This window comes from Lagopus leucura, unplaced genomic scaffold (genome assembly GCF_019238085.1).
Source record: "Lagopus leucura isolate 7727_CA_CO unplaced genomic scaffold, USGS_WTPT01 26-23_obj-0_obj, whole genome shotgun sequence".
Classification (NCBI taxonomy): domain Eukaryota; kingdom Metazoa; phylum Chordata; class Aves; order Galliformes; family Phasianidae; genus Lagopus; species Lagopus leucura.
In genome coordinates this window covers 1-23029 of record NW_024967272.1, presented here as the reverse complement: position 1 = coordinate 23029, position 23029 = coordinate 1, and the positions used below count along the sequence as shown (strand labels likewise).

Here is a 23029-nt window from a genome sequence, read left to right as displayed (position 1 = left end):
GATACAAAAATGAGATCATTTGTGTTTTTAGAAATTGGCAAAGTATTCTATTAGTTGAAGTGGAGAATCTTAACACCAGCTCATCCAGTTTACAGCAATCTGAGCATACGTATGGATAGAAACAGTCATTAGTGCTACTACAGCTTAATATCTAAAAGCATTTCCAGCTTTTATCTACCAGTCTTCATTGAAAGAATAGTCATGAAGGGGAATAGTTTTCTACTTAAAATTTTCCTCAACAGCTGCTAATATCTCAGAACAAAATTTTCTATAGAGAGCTCCTATGCTATTTTCTAGAAAGCAGAAACAAACTAAAGTTGAAGACTTTCTTCAAGTGATCTCTTAGCACACAGGTCTCTTTATCCTCATCTTTGTGTAAAGATGGAAAAACACAAGCTAGGACAGAAAAAAAGGAACATCCTTTATAAAATTTCACCGAAGGGAATCATCAATATACATCTCTCATTTTATTCCCTAATAGATGACAGCTTGTTTACCCTTTGCCACTGAGGTATTGAGCTTCTGTTCTTAGAGATGTCAAAACCAAATTGCTGATCAACTTCCCAGTTCAGGTTTCACTGCAACCACAATCCAAAAAGAGGGTTCTGTGCAGTGACATGGGCACCCTGGAGATGCTCACCTGTGACTGCATGTGTCCCACTTGAGAATGGTAATGGAGGGTAATGATCCTTTCAGTTCACAGTCCCTTTTTTGTGGTAAAATTGCATTTGAATTTATTGCTAGCAGCTATGACAATTGCTTGTTTTTAGAAAGCGTGTTACATTATACACAGCTATAAGTGAAAGCAGCCAAGAACAAGAAGGGAAATGTTTTTCAGTTTCATCCTGCCTATTATGGACTATTCCTTGGAACACATTTCTCACGCTTTGTTTAGTGCATTTCATATCTGAAGTGATGAGGTTGCCATCACTTCCTTAGGAGACTGTTGTACATAAGTCAAATCATTTACTGTTCCACACATCCACTTCTAAATCATAGGAATAAATTTGTTTTTGTAACATTCCCCTATTCTTTTGAACTTCATACAGCTATTTTTCCACCAGCCCCTTAAGAACAATTTTCTTTAAATACACATTTCTTGAAATTAAATTGCCAAACTGATCATAAGAAAAATAACACTGCTAGACATACACTGGTACAACAAAAGCCCTGTAGAGAATAATGAAACAACTGAATGGCTCTGCAACTGTATGGGAACCCATAGCTTCAAAAGCTATATAAACAACATAGACAAGACACATTTTAAGAAAGATCCATTTCCAAAAGACAACCATAAATTGAACTATTGCCATTATATCAGAATATATCTATCATTTTATCCTTAAAATGAATATAAACAAACATTTCGATTCTATCATTAACCAAGATAATTATTTATAACATTAAAGCAAGAAAAAAAAAAAACAACAAAATACTGATATAGATAAGTGTTTTTCATGCCTAAATCTAGTGGACTTCATGGTAATTTACATCAAATCATTTCTTTCAAAAAAGTCTACAGAGACTGCAGTTATTGGCTAATGTTCATACTTCTGTACTTCCAGCTCATCTCTGAATGGGAATTACATGGCTTGAGGAAGGAATGTAACATTTCTTGCAACACACCAGCACTTACAACAGCTTTCGAATTTTTCATTTGAAAGCTGGTAAAGAGAAACAGACTTAAATTTTTCAGGCTGTCCTGCATCATCCAACTTATGCCTCTCTGATGCCTTCCCATTAATAATTGAATAATCTCATGGAATCTCATGCTTTCTCAAAAATAATTAAATTTTGTTGAAAAATATCCTTTCTTTGAAATAACAGAGAATGCAAATTTTCCCTCACTTTCTATTTCATTTATTTAAGCCTAACTCTAAAGAGATGAAAATTAAAATTAAAGAGAAATTAAAGTGCTACTTACCATCCTGTTGATACGGACAAAGTCCTCAGGCTTCTTGGCCCAAGGTGGGAGCTCAACATCATTCACAACAACTTCATCTTCTCTGATTCCTAGATTATAGCCGTTACTGTTGACAAACATCTCTGGTAGATAGTAAAATTCTGGAATTAATTCCTAGAAGGGAGAAAACACACAATAAGGCCACATTATAGAGCAATGCTGGATGGTGCTGATGGAATCAGGTGCTATTGAAGTATCCATGAAAGCACTCTTGTTTCAATTTTGTTTCTGCGTATATACTTAAGATTTTTTATAATCCGTTTTCTTGCACTTGCATTCTTGAAGTCTTTTACAATGAAACATTTAATCTTGTTTTCACCTATATGTGTTCTGATGAAAAACACAAGTTTAGAAAAACAGTGCATATAATTGAAGAAGTCCTCTTCAGAATAACACATACTAGGAGCTATATGGTGACCCTTCAGTACCATAAATGAGGTGGAGGTTTTACAAGTGTGGCAATTTGATTGTGTATATAAGGGAGTAGAATTTAGGGTGAAGGAACATTTCTACTGTAAGAAAAAATCAAAAATGCATGAAGAGAAAAATGTCAATAGAGCATATGTTCTTAAAAAATACCTAGATACCTAAACAGGGAAAGTTCAGTAACAAAGTGGCTAAGATGACTTAATGTGTTAATATATTATAAATAAGTTAGAGAGGGAATCTTCTCCTAATTTCCTGATAGCTAAATAGAAATCCATTTTGATGTAAGAAACATCTCCATATGTTACTGCCTATTATTTTAGCAGAAAGTATTGAACTGCAATAAAAATAAGCTTTAAAGCCCACCATCTCCTTTCTAATATCCAGGTATGGATTAAATTCTCTAAATTCCCTTGTTAAAAGCATTATGGTATTCAGTTGTGTAACATGATCAAAACTGATGTCACAGCACCTGAAACTTGAATCTCTTTGTGGTCCTTTCAAAACTGCAGATATGCAGAGTGTGAAAAAAAATCACTGCAGACACTCGCTTATCCAATTAAATCTGCCTTACATGTCCATAGAGAACAGAGCAGCTAAAGCATAGATGGTCCTTTCAAGATTATCAGAAAACACACATATATGAATGTTTATGTTACAATTTAAATTATTTTGTCCTCTTTCAATCATTTTTAATATACTAAAAACAGTCATTATAGGTCTGCTTTAATGGAGCCCTAAGAAGAAAGAACAGTCCTCTCAGTTGGAGAAAAGTAGACACAGATCTCTATATTTCAATGAACAGCTACTTATTTTGGACTAAGAAGTGGCCAGAAAGGGACATGTCCTACAGTACAAAACACTAACTGACAGCCCAAGAGCACTGTCTCAAAGACCAGCCAAATTCAAAAGGACATAAGAATGCTGAAATATTACTGGTTCAAAGTTATATGAAAGCCAATATTCAAATGAAAAATAATTTAGTAAAGAAAAAAAGTATAATGCTAAACTAAAGCGTATTTCTATTTTGGATAAAAGATTTGAATCACGTTCCACTCTTTTTTAATAATTTATTTTTTAATGCAGTATGGTTGTGTGCCAACCCATAATTTCAAACAGCAAGCATGTTTATGATTCTATCAAAGATATCTAAACAAAACTTCTCTTCTTCAGCTTAACACATCCCAGGATCTAACTGTGAAATTTTACATCTACCATACCTGTATGATTTGTGTTACTCAGAGACACGTTCAGTGTTTAACTGAATTCTAACCTTCTGACTTCAATGGTATCTTGAAACAAAGGGATTTAAGTCAATGAATTTTTTTAATGGTATTTCCATTTAGAAATTTTATCTTTGTTGCTATTTCAGTGTAATTTAGTGTTCCCTTGCCTGGAATAGCAGAAAACATAAACAGAAATAGGATAAATAGAAAGCGTGTGATTACCTTTCTTCGTAAGATTTATTGCATTGTATATGTTTTGCCTGACCTGTTTTATTCCTGTGCTATGGAAACTAAGCAGTGCCAGACTTCCAAGTCGTACTGAAACAGCCCTCTCTAGAACCCTAATCATTTCAGTTACGCATCTCCTTTATTTTTTTCATTCCAGTCAGTGTAACAAAACTAAACATAGCATTTCAGAGATTTGATAGAACGACTCCTACAGTCGCTCTTCAGTGTTATTTTTAGTGCAGCCTACAATCATGTTTACTTACTTGAATACTACTTAGCATAAATTAAACCTTACAAAAAAAATGCAAACAAAAGTGTGCATGCCTTTCTCAGTTACGTATTTCCCATACTTTGCATTAACTGTTCAGTTTTCTTTTGTATCACTTTATGTGCTTCTTAAATTTCGTTGTCTCTACTACTGGCTATGCTACATAACTGCATCTCTTAACAATGCCTCGGGTAACTCCATCTTCTTCTCTCTTCCAGATAAGAAATGAGTATATACTAAAACATAGGCCCATTGCAAAGGAAAAAACAAACAATAGGCATCCCATAATTTGTCAGTGGTGGAAAAAAATCTCCTAATTCAGCTATTCAGAAGCATGGAAATAAAGCCAGCCTAGAGCAGTGTGATAGGAAGGATCATTTTTTTCCAGATACTTATTAATGCGTGTATTTCCACTTTGCTACATTTAAAAATGAAAGAGCTGTCCCTTCTACCTGCTTCTGATGGCGGGGGCTGGATGAGGATGGGAGGGAAATACTCTGTCCCAGAGCCCCTGAGCATGCCTTGCTGGAGGCAGCATGGGTTGGAGGGAGCCAGAGCGCAAGGGCAGAGCTGGGAAGCTGCTGGGAGGGCAGGGACAGCAGGCATGAGCAGGCAGCGGGGAATCTCAGCAGAGACAGAAAGATGACAACTAGGGCCCTGTGAGAATTGTGCTAACCAAGAAGACACTGAAGGAATGAACAAAGGAATATGCTAGCAAAGGATGGGCTTATTTTCAAAACCTATTTGTATTTTTCTCAGCCAGAGGCTGTTTTCTCTGTTTCAGAAGCAGGTTTGCTTCAGTTCATATTTCAGTAAAGCACACAGGTAGACAGAGACAGTTCTTTGGGTGTTTTCCTGTTAAGGACAAGAAGAAATATCTCAAACAGTGTTACTGCTTGCTGGTTACACTTGAAGAGGTGACCTTGCCCTTTCCTCAGATTATACAGATGCTTGTCCACCCTGTTGTTCTACAACTTGACTGTTGGCAACTCCACACTACTTCCATCAGCTGACTCCAGTATTTTCCATGTAAGCAAGTTTCACCTCAGGCCTGGCCAAAATCTTTCATTACACAATCTAAGATGATTTCCCCTTGTCCTACCCACCGATCCATTGTGGATATGGAGAACAGATTACTCTTTGCTGTTTGCAGTTTATTACATTTGGAAAGAATTCTCATGCCAGATTCACATTTTTTCAGTGCTTAAAAATAAGTACAAATGACAATGATTTTACCTTACGTATAGCTACTTAGCTTAAGCTTTAGTCACAGATCTGTAAGACAATCTTCTTGTCTTCCCAAACTATTCATTAGAATATTTTTTATTCCTTTTTATACAGAATGGAATTTGTCATATAACATCAGTTCTTATACCATTTCCATTCTTTGGAAAGGTCATTTTTAAACTCAACCTTCCACAGAGATTAGCAGTGGAAAATGCATTCCAGTGACACTAGGTACACCAGTGGATGGGACACAGAGAACCTTTTGACTCCCATTCTGCTCTCCACTTGACTTGTTTGGTAAGCGGATCCTATTTCACCACCAGTGTAACAAGTGGTAAAACATCAGTGTAAACCTAGATATGTGCAGGGGCATGCTTGTTTGCAGCTACCATGATTTTGAAAAAGTTGTTCTTTTCTGTTATGTTCCTACATCAAGCTAAAAACTTACATGAAAGACACATCTCTAAATATTGTCTACCTAAGCTATAAACATTGAGTCAGCCACTGTAAAACAGGTCATAAAGGAAAACATAATGAATAACAATGTAAAAAAGCTTTCCCAGAAGTTACATTAGTTTTCAGGCATAAAATGAGGGAATGAAAGGAAATAAGACACAGAGGACGAATATTGAAAAAAAAAGTGCCTGGTATTTTTGAAATATCCACAGACAATTAAGAAATGTACATGCATCTTGTTATTGCGTGCCATTCATCTGATGTATAGTGTTGCATTAACAGATACAATTCAGTAAATTATATTTCTTTCTTTGCGATTGCCAAAACATATCAAAGGATCTAAATAAATCTTGCAGAGTACATGAGCTGTCATGGGTAATTTCTTACCACAATAAATATCTAGAGTTCAAAGAGTTAATAAAAATAGGGATTCTGGTGATCTAAATCCATTTGCAGTAATTTCTGTCTAGTTGTCCTTGACATTTCACAAGCTGGTAACCTCCTCTGTTCCCCTTTCATTCACACTTCTAATAAGACAGGTTAGCTTTCTATCATTTAATAGTCACCACCTCTCAAACTGTTCAAGAAGCTTGGCTCTTTGTAGGTGAAGAGCGATGTAGTAAAGCTACTGAGGAGTGTAAAAAAAGGTAAAATTAATATTACAACAGGCACTTATTGTCTGTAAATGCAATCTCTAGTTTATTTTAATAGCTATACTAAAACCCCAAGGTATAGTTAACAGTATTATACGCCTTGTGTCTTCACATAAGAAAACATCCCCAAATGCGTGTTCTAATTTACAAGCCTGTGACAAATCCAAGCTGCTGAGAAATTAAACTTTAAAAATATGTCTTGGAGTGATAGAGGACCACTATTAACACTATCATAATAGTATACCACTTGCATCAAATCTGACGTTTCTGTTTAATATGTTTTGTTAAGGGTATATCATTTTATGGCTTCCCAATGAAATCAAATCTAACCCAGACGTTTTCACTTTTCTAATATAACTCACTTCAAGGTTTTAAAGCTGCCCTTTCCTTTTTCTTTCTTTCTTTTCCTCCCAAAAGGTTGATCCCCTGGCATCCATTAATTCCACAAGAGCCCAGTACTGGGTCAATGAGTCACTCATGAGTACCTCCATTAGCTGTGTTAATTTACACTAAGGCACCTTAATGACATTTTGTCAGAGTTACCTTCCTAACTTCTAAACACACTATTCAAAAAGTAATATAACAAGTTTGAGAAGCATTAGGAAAGATTAGTTCCTGAACAGGAGGTTCTCTGGAAGTCGGAGTTAGCAAAAACTGGAGAGGGGGGTAGTGGGTAGGAAGAAATGTGAAGGCTGACTGGGCAAGTTATGGTCATTTCTGGGTGACTTGCTTCCTCAAAGGTCACTCTGCTAACACTCATTCCTCGTCCAGCTTGTACTGATTATCTCGAGAGAAGGTCGATGTTGATAAAGGGAGACACAATAAAATAAACCGTGTTAGCCAGGTCCTCCCCTGGGTGTTACCACACTCGTGTAGCACACACTGTATTAATTCTATTTTACCTAATATAGGTGAACAGGTCTCCTAGAAAATGAACCCAAATAGTTCAAATGTAGTTAAAAATTGTCTAAGTAGATCTTTAATCATCTCCAGATTGATAATCTATCGTTTGCTACATTTTTCAAAGGTGGCATATTTCTTGTTACAATTCAAGATGTATCAATAAGTAGAAATCATTGCTCATTGTTCTGACTACTGACACTGCCCCATTTTCTTTATCTCAGCGTGAAACAATTCCATTCCAGAGGAGGAACGAAAAGGAATGGGAGAAGGAGAGAGGGGGGAAGGGGAGAGAATCAGAGAGAAGACACGCATGTGGAAGCGAGAGACTGACCTAGAAAACTGCAGCTTCTCTAAGAGATACACATTCCTTCGCAAATGTCCAGTGTTTATTTTTTATTTTTTTTGATGCAACATTGTTTCAGTGTGATTTGGAAGTTTTCTTTAAAACAAATTGAGCACGCAGAACACTGGTGATGCTTAAAATCTCAATTTACTTTCTAAAACTGACTTACTCTGCCTTAAACAATAACCCATGAAAAAGAAAAAAATACAAGGCAGATTTTACTTGTCTAAAAAAACAGTTTTAAAAGACTTTTAATTAGACATGACAATGAAGAATTAAGGCAATTCATATTATTCAGTATGGTACTTGAAAGTAAGAACAGTGGCCATCTTACAACATAAGGCTTTGAAAAATGGAAGATTAATTCATTACACATGCTGTTTTAAATTATTTCATAACCTGTGCCACAGCAATTAATGAGATTAGTGAGATCAGAGATTAAATGTGCTTAAAGCAGCTCAGATGAATTTAGAATATATGATAAGGAATACATGAATAATAAGCACTTTCTGTTATAAACAGTTTTGAATGTTTATTACTTTGATGGACAGTCTCTATTCCACACACCTCATATTTACTGTAAGGACTGAAAAAAAATTCCAGCATGTATATCACATGGGATTCATTCTTGTGCCACTGCCAAAGATCTACACTTAAAGTTGTGTGTGCAGCCAGAAACAAGCTACACAAACATGAGGAACACTCGGACAGAAAACATGCTTTAAGATTTTATACTCGTGTAAGCTCTACACAGCTTTTCTTTAGCACTGACTTTCTCAGAGGATCACTATATAAATATTAGATGCTATCAGACAGCTGAGCATGAATTCTAGGTTGCTTTACACTCACGGTGCTGAAGCCCTACCACAGAGGTTGCTGTGCTTAAAAAAGAAGGAAAGTGGAAAGAGACTTTGAGAGGGTTTGTTGGTGGCTCCTAAAACCTTACTCCTCTTCCAGTGTCTGAAAACTTGATTAAAATGCATCAGAAACGTGCCAAGTAGCAGCACAGCTGATCTGAAAAAATGAGGTATTTGTAATATTAATAATAGTTCCTTTTTCTGCCCTTTTTCAGAGTGAACTCCAAGGCCTCAGGGAAAAGTTGGCCCTGATGTCATGGCATTGAGAAATGTTGTTCATTAAGATCTCAAGCAACAAACAACAGCAACAATTAGCTGCTTTACTCATTCTTGATTTATCACTAAGAAACACAGACTCTACAAATGAAAAGGGCCTAAAGGGTCAACTAGTGCATCCTCCAGCCAATTCATGATTGTCCCTGATGCTCTTCCACTCTTTTATCAATCTACATTTCTAAGAATCTTGAGAAATAAGGATTTTACTACTTCCCCTCATGAGGATATTCAGAATATTGAAATTTTTACTTAACTTTCCATATTTCATAGCATTAATATTACCATGTCTTCACTCCTCGACATTAATTACCCTGCACATACAGACATATTTTCCTGTATACAACTCCTTAAATAAGTTTTCTTCTCTTACGGCTCTCTCCAGCTCAGGTATATATTTCCAATGTCTGTTCCCCCAGAAGAGGAATCGCCAAGGTTTAGGTGCATCCAGCATGAACACATACAAGGAATCAAACAAGTTAAAAACAAAAACTTGTGTTCTCCAAGAACATGAGAGCTATGCAACAAATGAAAGACCAAGTAAACTCTTTCAGCTGGAACTTAGATGCCATGAGATTCTTTAGTTGCTATAACTATAAGCACGTAGCTCTGGTCTTGCTGTAAGCTTTCTACCATCCTGCTGATCTTTGAGTTTCCTTATTAAACCAAACACAAAATAGAACTGCATTTATGTATGCCACTTAGGCTACTGAAGTGTAATGCAGACTTATTCCAATAGTGACTTTATATCAATGTACAATTAATTTGACGATATGACACATGCTGCTATTAATTACAATTAAAAATCTCTTCTCCTTTCTACCTTTATTTACTCTTTCTCTTTGCTCTTACAGCCATTAATGACTTAGCTTATTTTCAAATCTGCCTTTGTTTATCCTTTTTGTATCTTAAGCCAAATCAACCCATAGTAGATCAACTGAAGACTAATTTCTAAACTCAAGCGCCCTGTACCATTATTAATTAACAAAACCATATTTTAAACAGCATTTTTAATCCCTAAAGTATCCCTGAACATACAGATCAGGGATTATCTGGAAAAGACATCTATTGGCTAACAGACCTCATCTGTGCCTCCTATATTAGATTTTCTGTAATGACTTAGCTCCAAGTAGTATTTTGTTTTCTAATGGCATAACAGAAATGTATATATATACATATATCTAAATCTGACTCTGAGGCTCTACAGCGGACTCCCAAGTGTATTCTAGAAGAAATAATTTTACAGTCTTTCCCCTAGTGTGACTTCAACCTTTAATTGTTACTATTTTATCCAACCTTTCCACAACTCCTCTCCTAACATTCAATGACATCAAAGTACTTAGCTATCGTACATGTTCACCTTTTGCCTTCCTTTACTGAAGGCAAACATCCCCTTTTGAGCATTTTTAATACTCGTTCGGTTTAAATAACTTGGTATTAGTAAAAATACATTTTTTAACTGCAACCATTATTCCTTCATTACTCCTGCATCCTTGCAACAGCAGGCAGTGGCAGCTGAAATTACCCCACTTGGTTCACAAGATTCCTAGTGTTTTCATACAGCCATTTCAGTTCCTTATTTTACTGATAACTCACGTGGTGGCTTGTTTAGGAACAATCCTTTCATTAATTATACATCCTACTTGAATATTATCCCTCCGTCTGTCCACAGATATTCCTTTATCTTTTGCTATGCTTTCATGTATTTAACTGCCCTCCTCCTGTGTACTAAAGCCGAGGAAGAAGATTACAGTCACTTCCAACTGTCTTCCCTTATTGCTCAGTTTAAGGCTCTTATCTGTTGTTTCAGCCCCACCCCTTGAAGGCCATTTTCCCAGATATTCCAGTGGAATTCCAGGAAAACCAAACTTTATTGAAAAGGAAAAATCAAAACATCAGCATTCTAATTTGAAATAAATTGCTGCATGTTAAATACAGTAAATAGCAGCTTTAATTCCTTCGAACAAGTGTTGAAATTACATTCTTCTTTTTTCAGAAAAGCAACAAAGCTAATATTTAAAACATTATTAGCTTCAGGAGGAGCATAAATAAATAAGAAATGAGTTTCAAGAGGGCTAGGTATATTTCTTTTCTTTAAAAAGCATTTCCTTCTATATCTTAAGATAGCAATACAATTTACGATTTACTTTTTTCTAACTAGAAATTGAATAATAATACCATGGTTTGTCTATGTACACTTATGAGACTGCTGAAATATTTATGGAAATAGGAGCATCTTGAATACAACTAAATTAACAAATTTACTTCTTTTGTCAATTTAATTAAAAATATAATGGTGATGTGCCCTTTTCCTGCTATGAGTGGCAGTTTTGAAACAGAAGAGGTATGTGTTATCTTAAAAATAAAGTTAGAGAGAGCAATAAGGCAGTCTGTGCCAACCTTATTACAAGAAAATGAGAATTAAGAACGGACAAAAGTATTCAAAGTATTATAAGATTTTTTTTTTCTGTTAAGGTTCCATGTATGTGAACAGTAGCTTTTTGTATTTAACAATAGGTAAGGAATAACAACAGTAAAATCACCCTGCTCTCCGGCTGTTTCTGTATATCGTGTAGAAGTTGTTTTAATCTAATGTGTATTGTTGCATAATACCCTCAGGCACAGTCAAGTAAAAGCTAAAGCTGTACAGAAAAGCCAACATTTTAAATGGGTCTTGTCATTAATGCTTTATTAATTGCCTGAGGCAATGCAAACCCAGAGTTAGGCAAGCTATAACGATATGACACTTTAAGGTCAAATCCAATTCCTGCTGTGTTTTATGGAGTGGGCCAAATATTGAGTTAACAGCAGGAAAGAACAATTTATTGGGCTTTTCTCCATCTCCTGATTATCTGATCTAAATTAGATCAGTTTGGTTGTTTTTCTGTAAAAACAAAACACCTTTTGTCCACTCAACTTCAAAGAATTCTTTGTTTCTATTTGAACAATAATCTTTAGTAACATTTACTTTAGTTAAACATCTACTTTAATTAAACTAAATTTTCCTTAAACTGAATCTGAATATAAAGACATGAAACATAAAATCTTCTTTATCCAACATGAAAAAAAAAAATATATATATAACATGTATATCTTACCTTCACATCTGAGGTATCTCTTTGGCTGTTTCTCCAAGACCTGGCTACTGAAGAGAAGGTTCGATCTGGGTGGTCAAATTTGCCATCATTTGCATTTAGAAAGAATGTTGTAAAGGGCTCCTGTAGTCAATGAAATGAAGACGGATTAAGAAGAGAGCAGAAGGAATCATGCAGCAGGTTTCTAATGAAATCCAAATGACTTTTGCAGATCAAAATACTTCATAAGGGAAGAATTAAAGGAAAATACGCCACCTAATCTTTGTATCTATGCATGATTACCTATATTGAATATACTGTACATTTATTGGTGCTAACACAGTTTGCACACACCAATCTTAAGTTCTGACAGGAAAGGTTATTTTTTATATTCACTCGGCCGTAAGACTGATTATTCATCAGTGACAGACCTATGTAGAATAGTTCTAGTTTACTATGGTTGCCTACCTCACTGCAATCATCATAAACACTCCCTGTGTCATTTATATTACCATGCTTTATTTACCCTTATGAGACAGTATGTCAAAATAAAATCTTAAAAAATCTCTTTCTTGGATTTTTCTTTTGTTTTCATTCAATTTAAAAGACCTCAGGAAATTCCATGTTTTCTCATTAGACATAAGGAAGAACTTTTTCTCTCAGAGAGTGGTCAGGGACTGGAATAGCCTGCCCAGAGAGGTGATGGAGTTGCTGTTCCTGGCAGTGTTCAAGAGTCGTCTGGATGACATGCTGCATGACATGGTTTAGTGCTAGTGGTGGCAATGGTGATGAGGAGACTAGAGGTTGGACTAGATGATCTTGTAGGTCATTTCCAACCTTGTGATTCTATGATTCTATGATTCTCATGGTGGGCAGACTTTCTGTATTGACATTTTGAGGCAGGCTATGGTTATAGAGTGTCTAACTTAACCATTGTTTATGAGCAGCCAAATATCAACTACCATGTTTTCCCTATTCAAATTATCCTTCATCTCTATACTAGGTTTTTAGACAAGTACATAGAGGCACTCAGAGATGAATTATCTAGAATCTTTATTTTTGCTAGTTCTATCTGAAACTGTGCTGCCAATACTTACTAAATGGAAATATCTATTATGGAAGAGCTCAAGTCTCCGATAGTCTGAAGAACCATTTTTTTACATAACTGCTTACCCAGGCAGGGAAGGGCTTGACAGTGGACCAATCCCTTACTTTGACAGTAAGACCTGACTACTGAGATCACTACCGACTCCCTGGTTTTCCAGAGCCATGCAATTAGCTCCCTGATTCAATTAATATTTGGCATTATGTCCACATGGAATGAAGCAATTTCTTTTTTTTCTCAGAAGTGCTCTGGTGGGTATTTGAAAAAGTTGAGTTTCTTCCTTTAAAGTCATACCCAAATTTACTTCCTTGTATATGTGCTCATTTGGAAATTTTTAATCACCAGATCACAGCTGACACTAAAGTTCATCTACTATTTGAATTTTATTCTATATATTCTCTGTTTTCCTTTCTGGAACTTCTGAACAAAGTTTCTCAATTAATGAAGAAACTTGGAGGGAATTATGTGCCATTATACATATCTTGTTTAAGGATTCAAGAGGACTAAAGTAAATCAGTTAAAGTAGCATTTAACAACAATTAAATATACGTAAGGAAATCACTGATGGACAGGTTTTGAAAAAAAATCTAACAAGATGAGGAAAATAGAAAATCAGGCATTTCTTTCTCCATTCTTTACTTTTCATGTCTTTCCAATTAATCTTTTCTACCATATGCAATAGTTGACACAAGCTACTTTCTTTCAAAGAGAAAGACTCAAAATTTCTCTACCTAAGGGAGAAGAAATGGGATGTCTCTGTTATTGCCATCATGGTATGCTAGTACTTCAGAAGTAGCTTAAAGGAATTGGTTTTTTTTGAACACAGGTATTTTTTTCAAGGGACAAAATCTTAATTTTCAGAGTGTGACTTCAAATATGCAATCTTTTTCATTATAATAATGCAAGACATTTTTCTGCTTTCCAATTGAATGCTGAGTCTTTTTTCATCTTTTTTTCTTTTAAGACACTGGGAATTATTTTAAAAAGATACATTCAAAAGAATAGATATTTATGCTAAAAAATATACACTCAACAGCATATTTCTTCCAATAAGAGACTCAGAAAATGTGCTAATTAATTAATTTAAAATAATTAAACCAAATGAAAAATCAGTACAGTGCAATTTCTTGATGGACCCTAAGTCCCACTGCACAGTAACTTCGTTTGCACTTGTGAATATTGTAGCAGATAGTGCAGATTTTGTAAGTTGAACAGAATGTTAAAATTTAACGGTAGCTCAACATGGTGAGCAGCATAAAAGTATTACAATCAATTGAAATATCAAAAGAAAAGAAAATAAGGTTTTGTACATCTATATTTTTCACTGCTTTCTATAAGAAGCTTTATTTAAAATGTAAATGAAGTGTATTATTTACATCCAGAGGTAATAAACTGAAAACAATATAAACAGAGTTGTATTATATTCATTTTGCCTAAAGTTCTATTATTATTATTATCATTATTGCTACTGTGATTGTTATTATTGTTATTATTGCTATTATTTTAACGTTACATTCACATTAAAATATGTTAACTTTAGAATTGCTTTCATTTTAGCTATGTATTCTCCCCCAAAACTTCTGTACATATTTGCAGTATCACTGCAAATTATGCTATATTTTTCTACCTTATCAATACAAAAAAAAAAAAATGTATATGCTGTTGATGTGAGCACAAACAATTCTGTCTCCTACCAGCCCCTGCCTATCACTATTATTCCTTGCAAGGCGTGTAATTTCTTGTGAATACCACTGCCTGCGGGTCACTACTGGGTTTCTGAAATCAGTGGTTGACGGATTAAAAAAAGCAAAAACCAGAAATATGATGTAATTACAATAAATTATGTAAAAATATTAATCCAAAATTCCATGACAACATTATTTTAAGCATCTGAGACAAATATACAAAAGTAATAAAATTCATAATCAAGGATTAAGCCTTTAATAGTTGTGCACTACAGGGTGCCCTATTATGCTATCCAACTATGACCTGTTGTGACTATCTTTTTGGATTTTTAATCCTTAACAGAAATTCAAAGCTTTCACTAGCTTTATCTCTAACCCCTCAAATAATTTGAAAGTATTTTTTCTTCCTCTGGAAAGTCAAGTGCTTATATCATATAAATACAATTCATAACTCATTCAATATATTCATTTAAATAGTGTTACTCTACGATACCGATTACTGTCATCTCATGTAAAGGTTTTGTTGCTGTGAAAGGTATAAAGCTGCACAATGTTTTCATTATAACCCCATCTCTCTCATTGCTAATATTCTGAATAAAATTCACGCCTTGTTTGCTGCCAAAGAGAAATTTATGGGGCACTTGATCACAATGTGCACAAGCTTGAACTGTGGGAACAAGGAATTTTCGACTCACTGGCACTTTTTTCCTTTATCTCCCCTTTAACATCACAAAGTCCCACTAGAATCATTTATGGGAGGAGTAGAGGAGAGAGAAGGAAAGTTTGTGTCATTCCAAGATATGTCAAACAAAAGTGTCTTTTCAGCCATTTGTGAAAGTAGAAAAAGAGGGTATTTGGAGTTCTGTCATAGTGATGTACACCTTTTATCTCAGATACCTGTGAATGCCTTGCTCAGGTCTACAGAATAGGAGACTTGAGTTCATTTCAAACTATTTACAAGAAGATTTAAAATCTTCCCCATCTTTGATTTGGGCCAAGTCATACCTGACTCACAGAATTTCTTCTAACTTATGCAAGTACTTAGTAGCTGTAACAGAAGCTGAAAACCAACATTCTTCTGCAAAATTCTTGATCTGTTTGTAATCATGCTTTTTAATATCAGTCATTTGATGAAGATGTAAACAATTTATGCCCTATCCCTGGAGGTGTTCGAGGCCAGGTTGGATGGGGCCCTGGGCAGCCTGGTCTAGTATTAAATGGAGAGGTTGGTGGCTCTGCATGTGGCAGGGGGGTTAGAGATTCATGATCCTTGAGGCCATGGGCCTCATGGCCATCTATGATTCTGTGATTCTGTAATTCATGCAAACATAGTTTCTTCAGCAGAAACTACTGAGAACAACAAGTTGCACTGTAACTCTTGTTTATTTCATCTGAAAAACCATAAAAACAGCACTGGTATTCACTTTCCACATGATTCGAGACACAGCTCCTTCTTCTGCCTACTTTTCTGTTTTCTGTCTACTTTTCAGGCACACGTTCATGTCACTACAGTATATGGCATTTTGAAATAGGATGCTTTGTTTTAACTATTTTGCCATCTGCAACTTAAATATTCACTGGTCCAGATGGAAAACAAATGAAAATAAGTAACTCGTGAACCAGGTGGTAACGTAACAGATTCATAAACCATGAGTAGTTCACTTCATTTGTGCAAAATAGGACTATATCAGCAGAACAGTGCATCCCTTTCCAGAGTACATTCTACTCTGTTTGCTGGAGAAAGCTTGTGGAATGGCTCAGATTTTCAAAGCAATAAGTAGAACTTTCTGGTTTATTTATTGACTTTCCTGGGTTTATATCTAAAAATGTGAGATGTGTAGAAGAGTTCAGCCATGATTAAACGAGGGAAAAGCAATATTATATAAACTCTGGCACTTTACGTTAGTTTTTATGATATTTATTAACCTGACTGAACAATACAGTAGATTTTCACATTCAGTATCTCTCTCTATAACAAAGTCATTTAATGTTCAATAATCTGCTAATTCACTTAGAAAAAATGTTGATTGCTTTCAACAAATAGGTGAATTTAGAGATAAAGCTATTTTTTGAGATCTGGGTCTCATTTGCAATTATAGCATCAAGCATTCCTAGGCTCAGTTTCTTATAACCTAAATACAGGATTCTTTCATGACATTTCAGAATTCTATAGAGATTACTATACCTCAGTGCACAATGGATATGTACAAGTTAATGAAGAATTGTAATTTCAGTTCACATGTGTGAATGATGCACAGCTGCAAGAAAAATAGTGTGTGCATGATCTTGGCATTATCTTGGTTGGGAGAGCTTCAAAGTCATCCATACAACCCTCAGGTAGGACTGTAACTAACCTGGAGAGGCCTGGTGAGGACGAACATTTACTGTCCTAAAAGCACCTTCATATTTCATTAGATGTGTTAATCCACTGTCATTTTTTTGAAAATGTAATTAAATTGGTCACTTTAAAAGATGGATGCTTTATGGAAACCCTTAGTACACAGAAGAGTTTGAGAGAAAACTGTACTAAAGTGAAAAGCTTATTAATGGCAAATGGGTGGCAAAGATTGATGATATCAAAATAATAAAACTGGAGAGAACTGAGTCTCTGAGAATAAATCGCATTTTATAAAAGTAGCCTGACAGATTAAATAAAGGACAGAAACAGAGGGAAATATAAGACAGTATGGAGAAGATTTGACTCAGAAATGTGATATTGTAGTGTTTTCAAAAGAATTGACAGGAATCAAATTGCATCTGTCAAAGCCAAGAAACAAAATTCAATCTTTTTTTTTTTTTAAGATTCCGTGGCAATTACAAAATTCTATATAGATGTACTCCAGAGTGGCTGAAACTACCTTTCTTACTGCAACTACTGTTTCCTCCAATACAAAGGTCTAGGCATGTATTTTCTTCCCCCTAGTTTAAAATTACTCTACATTGTTCTGCTCCTACCTAGGCTCATTCATAAACTTTCATGCAGCTTTTGTCATTGTTTTTTTGTTTGTTTGTTTGTTTGCTTGTTTGTTTTCTTCACATTTCTCTTTTTTTTTCCTTTCCTTTTATTTTTATTCCATTATTTACTCAATGTTCTTCTGTGAGTTCATTTTCCATTTCTCTTTCACTATCATTTTGTTCTTCCTTTCTTACAAAAACTTTTTTACGGTACAGCTTTTTCCTTCAATCATCTCTAATCTTCTGAAATACGGAAAGTGTTTTTTCTGTCTGAATCTCTGTACTTCTCATTGCCTTTTCCTGGAGTAGGCAGCAATTTGTTTTTTGTAAATCATTTTTACAGTCTTCATAAACGCGTATCAAGAGATGACTTCAAAATTCACAAGGAAGAAATCCTTATTACGTGCCAGAAATCTCACTTAGCTTTATCTATCAACATCACTGGCATGATAGTCTCCCTTAAGATTTTTTATTTACTACTTTGTTGCCAAAAATCTCTCTCTAAGGATCACTATGACTTTGTAATCAATGATCTTTCACTGTCACTTTACACACTTATTTTCAAATCTTTATTTTGGTTTTCCACTTGCAGCTCTATCAGGTCTCAACATGTTTTCTTTTTTCCCTTTTACCGAGCTTTAAAGTTTCCCCAGGCTTGTCTTTCTTTCACTTCTATTGTCTCCTCCCAGTAGGGATTGCTTGTTCTAATCATTTGTGTTTTAATAGTCCTCAAATGGATATCTAGGTTTGCTATTATTTAAATTCTCCCTAAGTTGTTCTCTACCTTGCCACCAGTAATCTCTGCCCTGGAAAACACTACTTTTCCTTTTGACTTCTACTTTCTCTTCTTCAAATACTCTGTTAGTTTTAACAAACATAATTTCTCAGATGCATATTGCGAGGTCAACAAGGTAGAGACCTTGTTCTCTCACTCTTTTTGTACAGGAAAGAAAGAGGGTGAGAACACCTATGGCACTATATAAACAACAGAAGTAAAAATGACACAGCATTAACCTAATACAGGAAACGAATATTCCTTGGTGTGCTGTACATTCAACTAGCAAGCAGACTTTCAGACATAGGAATTTGCTGACTAGCAAAAGAAGATCTTTAGTTGAATAGTAGCCAAAATTAATAGATAAACATGCAATTAAAACCACTCTTTTAAATAAACTTTAACTGAACAAGGAAGCACATAAAATGTATTCACAGTACATGAATAATTTAGCAACATAAAAAGGAGTCCAGAGATCACCCTTTAGAGGAGTGTAATCAACACTTTATTTCCCAAGGGTTTAAGGAGTATGTCCTGAACTCACAGACACATGAATTCTTCCCTTCTGAGCAGAAGAACAGGGCATGTCTACAGAACCTGAGATGAGTGATAACACAGATCTCTACCTCTGTGCGGCTCTGTTTTGTCTGGTTGTGTGTGAAATATGCTTACAATGCATCTTATGTGACAGATTTTTATTGTCAGAGTGTAGTTTAAGTTCAGTAATTGCACAGTGACTCAATTCTTCATGAATTCAGGTTTCTTGACGAAACCTTAAGTCTCTCATCAACAATCCATTTTATGTAATTCGTCCTGTTAACACATAAACCAAATAGAGATTCATTCTATCTTTGCAGTTTGGCCCCTTTCTCTAGGTCTGATTTTAAGAAAAGGATATAAGGATGAGGGATGAGTTTTCTAGGACTGAAAGAACAGTTTGAAGCTGGAGCTTATATTTTTACATTTCAGAACATTTTAAGTTATTAATCTACCAAGAAGTATACACGATTTGCATAAATATTACTCTATATTATTTTAATATAGAACTTGTTCTTTAATTCCCCTCTCTGACACAGTCAGATGTGGATTTTGTGAAAGGTTTTTTTTAATATTGTGTATACCTATCTGTAGGTGAAAGTAACAAATGAATATGTGAGTAATATCAGTTTTCTGTATTATTAGGGTCCTTTCAGATGGATTTAGTTTTAGATAGATTTTTTTCATCACATGGTTTACCTGACTTTATGCAATCAAAATCAAATACATTTCAGACTGCCTGGGTAACAAAAACCTGTACTGATGAGTACACATAGTATGCACAGATAATTTGTGAGACTTTTAAATTAGTGAAGAGCACTGAGATTTTGATACAGAGGTAACTGACAGAGGAGATGCTGTTAGTAAATTATTAATAAAAATCAGGATCTAGAAATACTTACAATACGAACAAGCCAAGCCAGTGTAGAAGTAGATGTAGAATAGTGGGTGTTGTAATGGTAAGGTGGAGTCTGATCATCTTCCCATGTCTCATAACGTTCCGCATAGAACACTGCTCTCTTTGGGTTCAAAGCACCAATAGGCTGCAAAAGGATAAGAGGGCAAACATCAGCTGAAGGACTGCATGCCCGACATGTCATGGGTTAATTCTATGTTAAGATTTGCTACCTATGAGATTCTGCAACCAAACGCATTCCATGCCGTAGTAATTCTTTCAGATTGCTGTAATTTTAGAATTGTATTTCAAAGGTTTTGTGTACTAAAAGCGTTAAGACTTTCCTTATTTTAATTGACAAATGTAAGTGTTCAGTGCCTGCAAACTTTCAAAAAGTTGTTTCCCAATTAATTCAATAACATTGTTCTGGAAATAGACTTCTAAAACTGCATTTAAAATGCATTGAGGCCAAACTAATATTTCTGTTGCTGTCATTCACCATAATCACACAGCTAATGAAAACTGACTTTTGCTCACACAGGATACTTTGTAATGCTCAGTTCATGATGAAAAGATTTCATGCAGACCTGCTGATGGTGTCTGGTGATCCTAAGCAGAAGTACTTCAAATCCATGCATAGCCCTGCAAGACTGGATTTACTTTCTGACTGAACAAAGCAAGGTTTTACTAAAAGAAATTAACAAGTTTTTTCTTGAAAAATGCTCAAAAGCTTGGAAATTATTCACCGAGTCTAAGTCCATTCTACTTATACATAACAGTCTGTACAAATTGGGGAAAAAAAAAGGAAATGTAACACAGTAAAAGGAACTGATGAATTTGATGCATATATTCAGGTGATGCATTCTTTTCTGTAATTTTTTTATGTACTTTATCTCAATTTATTGTAGAATCTATTTATTACTGCATGATAGAAAGGCACTGGGATAAAGGAAATACAACATTTACTAAATAAAATATTGAAATAAATGCAAAGTGATCTTAAATCAGTTCATACAGATGAGATATTAGTAATGTACTGTCTAATACCTATATACAAAGAACCTTCATATATTAGATTTTCTAATAAAATTAATCAATCATACAGAGTTTAATACTTAGAGGAGAACACATTTCCAAGCTAAAGAACTTATTACAATTTTTAATAATTACTTGTTTTGAATTTCTCAAGTATTCAGTTAGAATTTCTATTATCAATTCATGTTATTAAGGGAATTCAACCTGAAAATAAACTTTTTGATCTTTTTCAAAATGCTAACAATTATTCTTGCATTTCACTCCAAAGCAGTTTTTCTGAGTTAAAATCTACAAAAAGAATTATGAGTACAAGGTCAAATCATTGTGTTTCACTGCACTATGTATGTAACTGAATGCTTCTAAGTCTGCAGATATTTTATTCCTATTATTGCTGTGTTTTTGGAGATGGCTGTTAAATAGACTGACATAGAACTTAATGTTTTCCAATTTTAAATACCACAGCTTGTTTTTAAATAGTGCTTGATGAAAAGTTACATTTAAACGCACAATGATTTTGTTATTTTTCACATGAAACATTCTTGAGGCTTAATACTTTGCTGTGTCATGGAGATGTTAATAGCTTTCTCATACGTGTAAAATGTACAAGTAATCCCTAAGGATCAGTGTTATCTGATGCAGATTGCACTCCAAGACCTCACAAAACATTCTTGAAAGAGAAATATGAGCAATTCTCTAACACTTTCCAGGCTTGCTTCTGAACTACTGGAAAAAGAATAAAATAAATATTGGTGTTTTTGTTAATTTGATTACACATCCTGCTACTTTCAGGAAACATAGCAGCATTACTGCAGCACATAGGTTGCCAATACATTAAAATCATTGTCCAATGACTTTCTTGAAAGAGTAACTTATTAAAAGACATTCTTTTCCTATTGGTCTGACAAACTGTGCAGATATATGTGCACTTCACTAAATTACTTGGGGGTTCTGGGTTGGTCTGTGGACTGGATGGTATCTGGCAATACCACCCTGAGGACACTCTACATCCATGCCTCCACCAGAACAAATTCCAGTCCCAGCTGAACATTTCCAAAGCTAAGGCAGTAATTCACACCAGAGTCTGTTTACAGCAAATGTTCACCCCCTCTGAGAAGGATATACAAAATGGCAGATGAATCTGTGAGATTGCACTTGGTAATGGAAAAACTCCCTGAGAATATTTCTTTCCTCCGCTGTGAAGGTGTATCTTGCCCTGTGCTACAATGAATTCTGATGCTACGAACAAGAGAGGCACAACCTGTCATAATGTTATTGTACATACGTACTTGAAGGCACTATAAGGAAGGGATATGGTGATCATGGCAAGGTTGAAATTCAAAACTCCATGTACTTCAATATATATTTGAAAATGATCAGATGTCTATCATCAAATCAACTATGTGGGATTTTTTTTTACTATAAAATTTTTACAGCAGTTAGAAGAGTTGTGAAACAAAACTGATGCTCCAAATCAATTATAAAATGTTTCATTTTGTATATTACCAAAATAATTGCTTTAATGGCAGCTTAGCCTTTGAGTTTAAGTAACTTATTTTTATATGTGCATATATATATATATATGCAGCTATATATGGAAAAGGTATTTTCTCTCAAGACCTTGACAATTCTTTCTTAAAGACACATAATGTAAATAAATCATCATGTTTTCAAGGTTCTTGAGAGAGAAGTGTTATTTCAATTTGGAAGATAAAAGATAGGTTACAAGATTGTGCATTCCCACCTTATGTAAAATATGCCTGCGCAAGTAGCTAAAATAATCTACTTTCAGAAGACATATGTTCAATTTATTAAATGATAAACCTAAAAAGCTGTATTCTGAAGATTACCTTCATCCTCATAAAAATTCTTTTCAGAGTCAGAATCCATTTTTCTTTCAATTACTTTAGGATTCATTTGAGGGAAAATGCTGAAATGTACAAAATATCTGTTGAATAAAGTGGAATGTTTAGGTGAAGTATCATGAGAGTCATCCAGCTTCCCTCACAGATGGAAATTTTCATGCTAAAACCTTTCTGAAGGATGTTTTGTGGGAATTACCCTTTCCTAGGAGAGAAAGAGGGGAGAGGAGAGGGAAAGAGGAAGGGGAAGGGGAAGGGGAAGGGGAAGGGGAAGGGGAAAGGGAAA

At 34.8% G+C, this 23029-nt stretch overlaps 1 protein-coding gene across 1 annotated transcript in view; it reads right to left on the bottom strand.

The window, feature by feature from the left end:
* Nucleotides 1-20054, bottom strand: part of LOC122193030 (neurobeachin-like) — a gene marked incomplete at its 3' end in the record, with an annotated part of 28169 nt that extends 8115 nt beyond the window's left edge. The window contains exons 1-3 of the mRNA XM_042893722.1: nucleotides 19857-20054; nucleotides 11922-12041; nucleotides 1925-2077 (exon numbers count right to left, since the gene is read on the bottom strand). Of these exons, the coding sequence (XP_042749656.1) occupies nucleotides 1925-2077; nucleotides 11922-12041; nucleotides 19857-20054 (471 nt within the window). The remainder of the gene's footprint in view (nucleotides 1-1924; nucleotides 2078-11921; nucleotides 12042-19856) is intronic.
* Between the last annotated feature and the right edge of the window lie 2975 nt (nucleotides 20055-23029).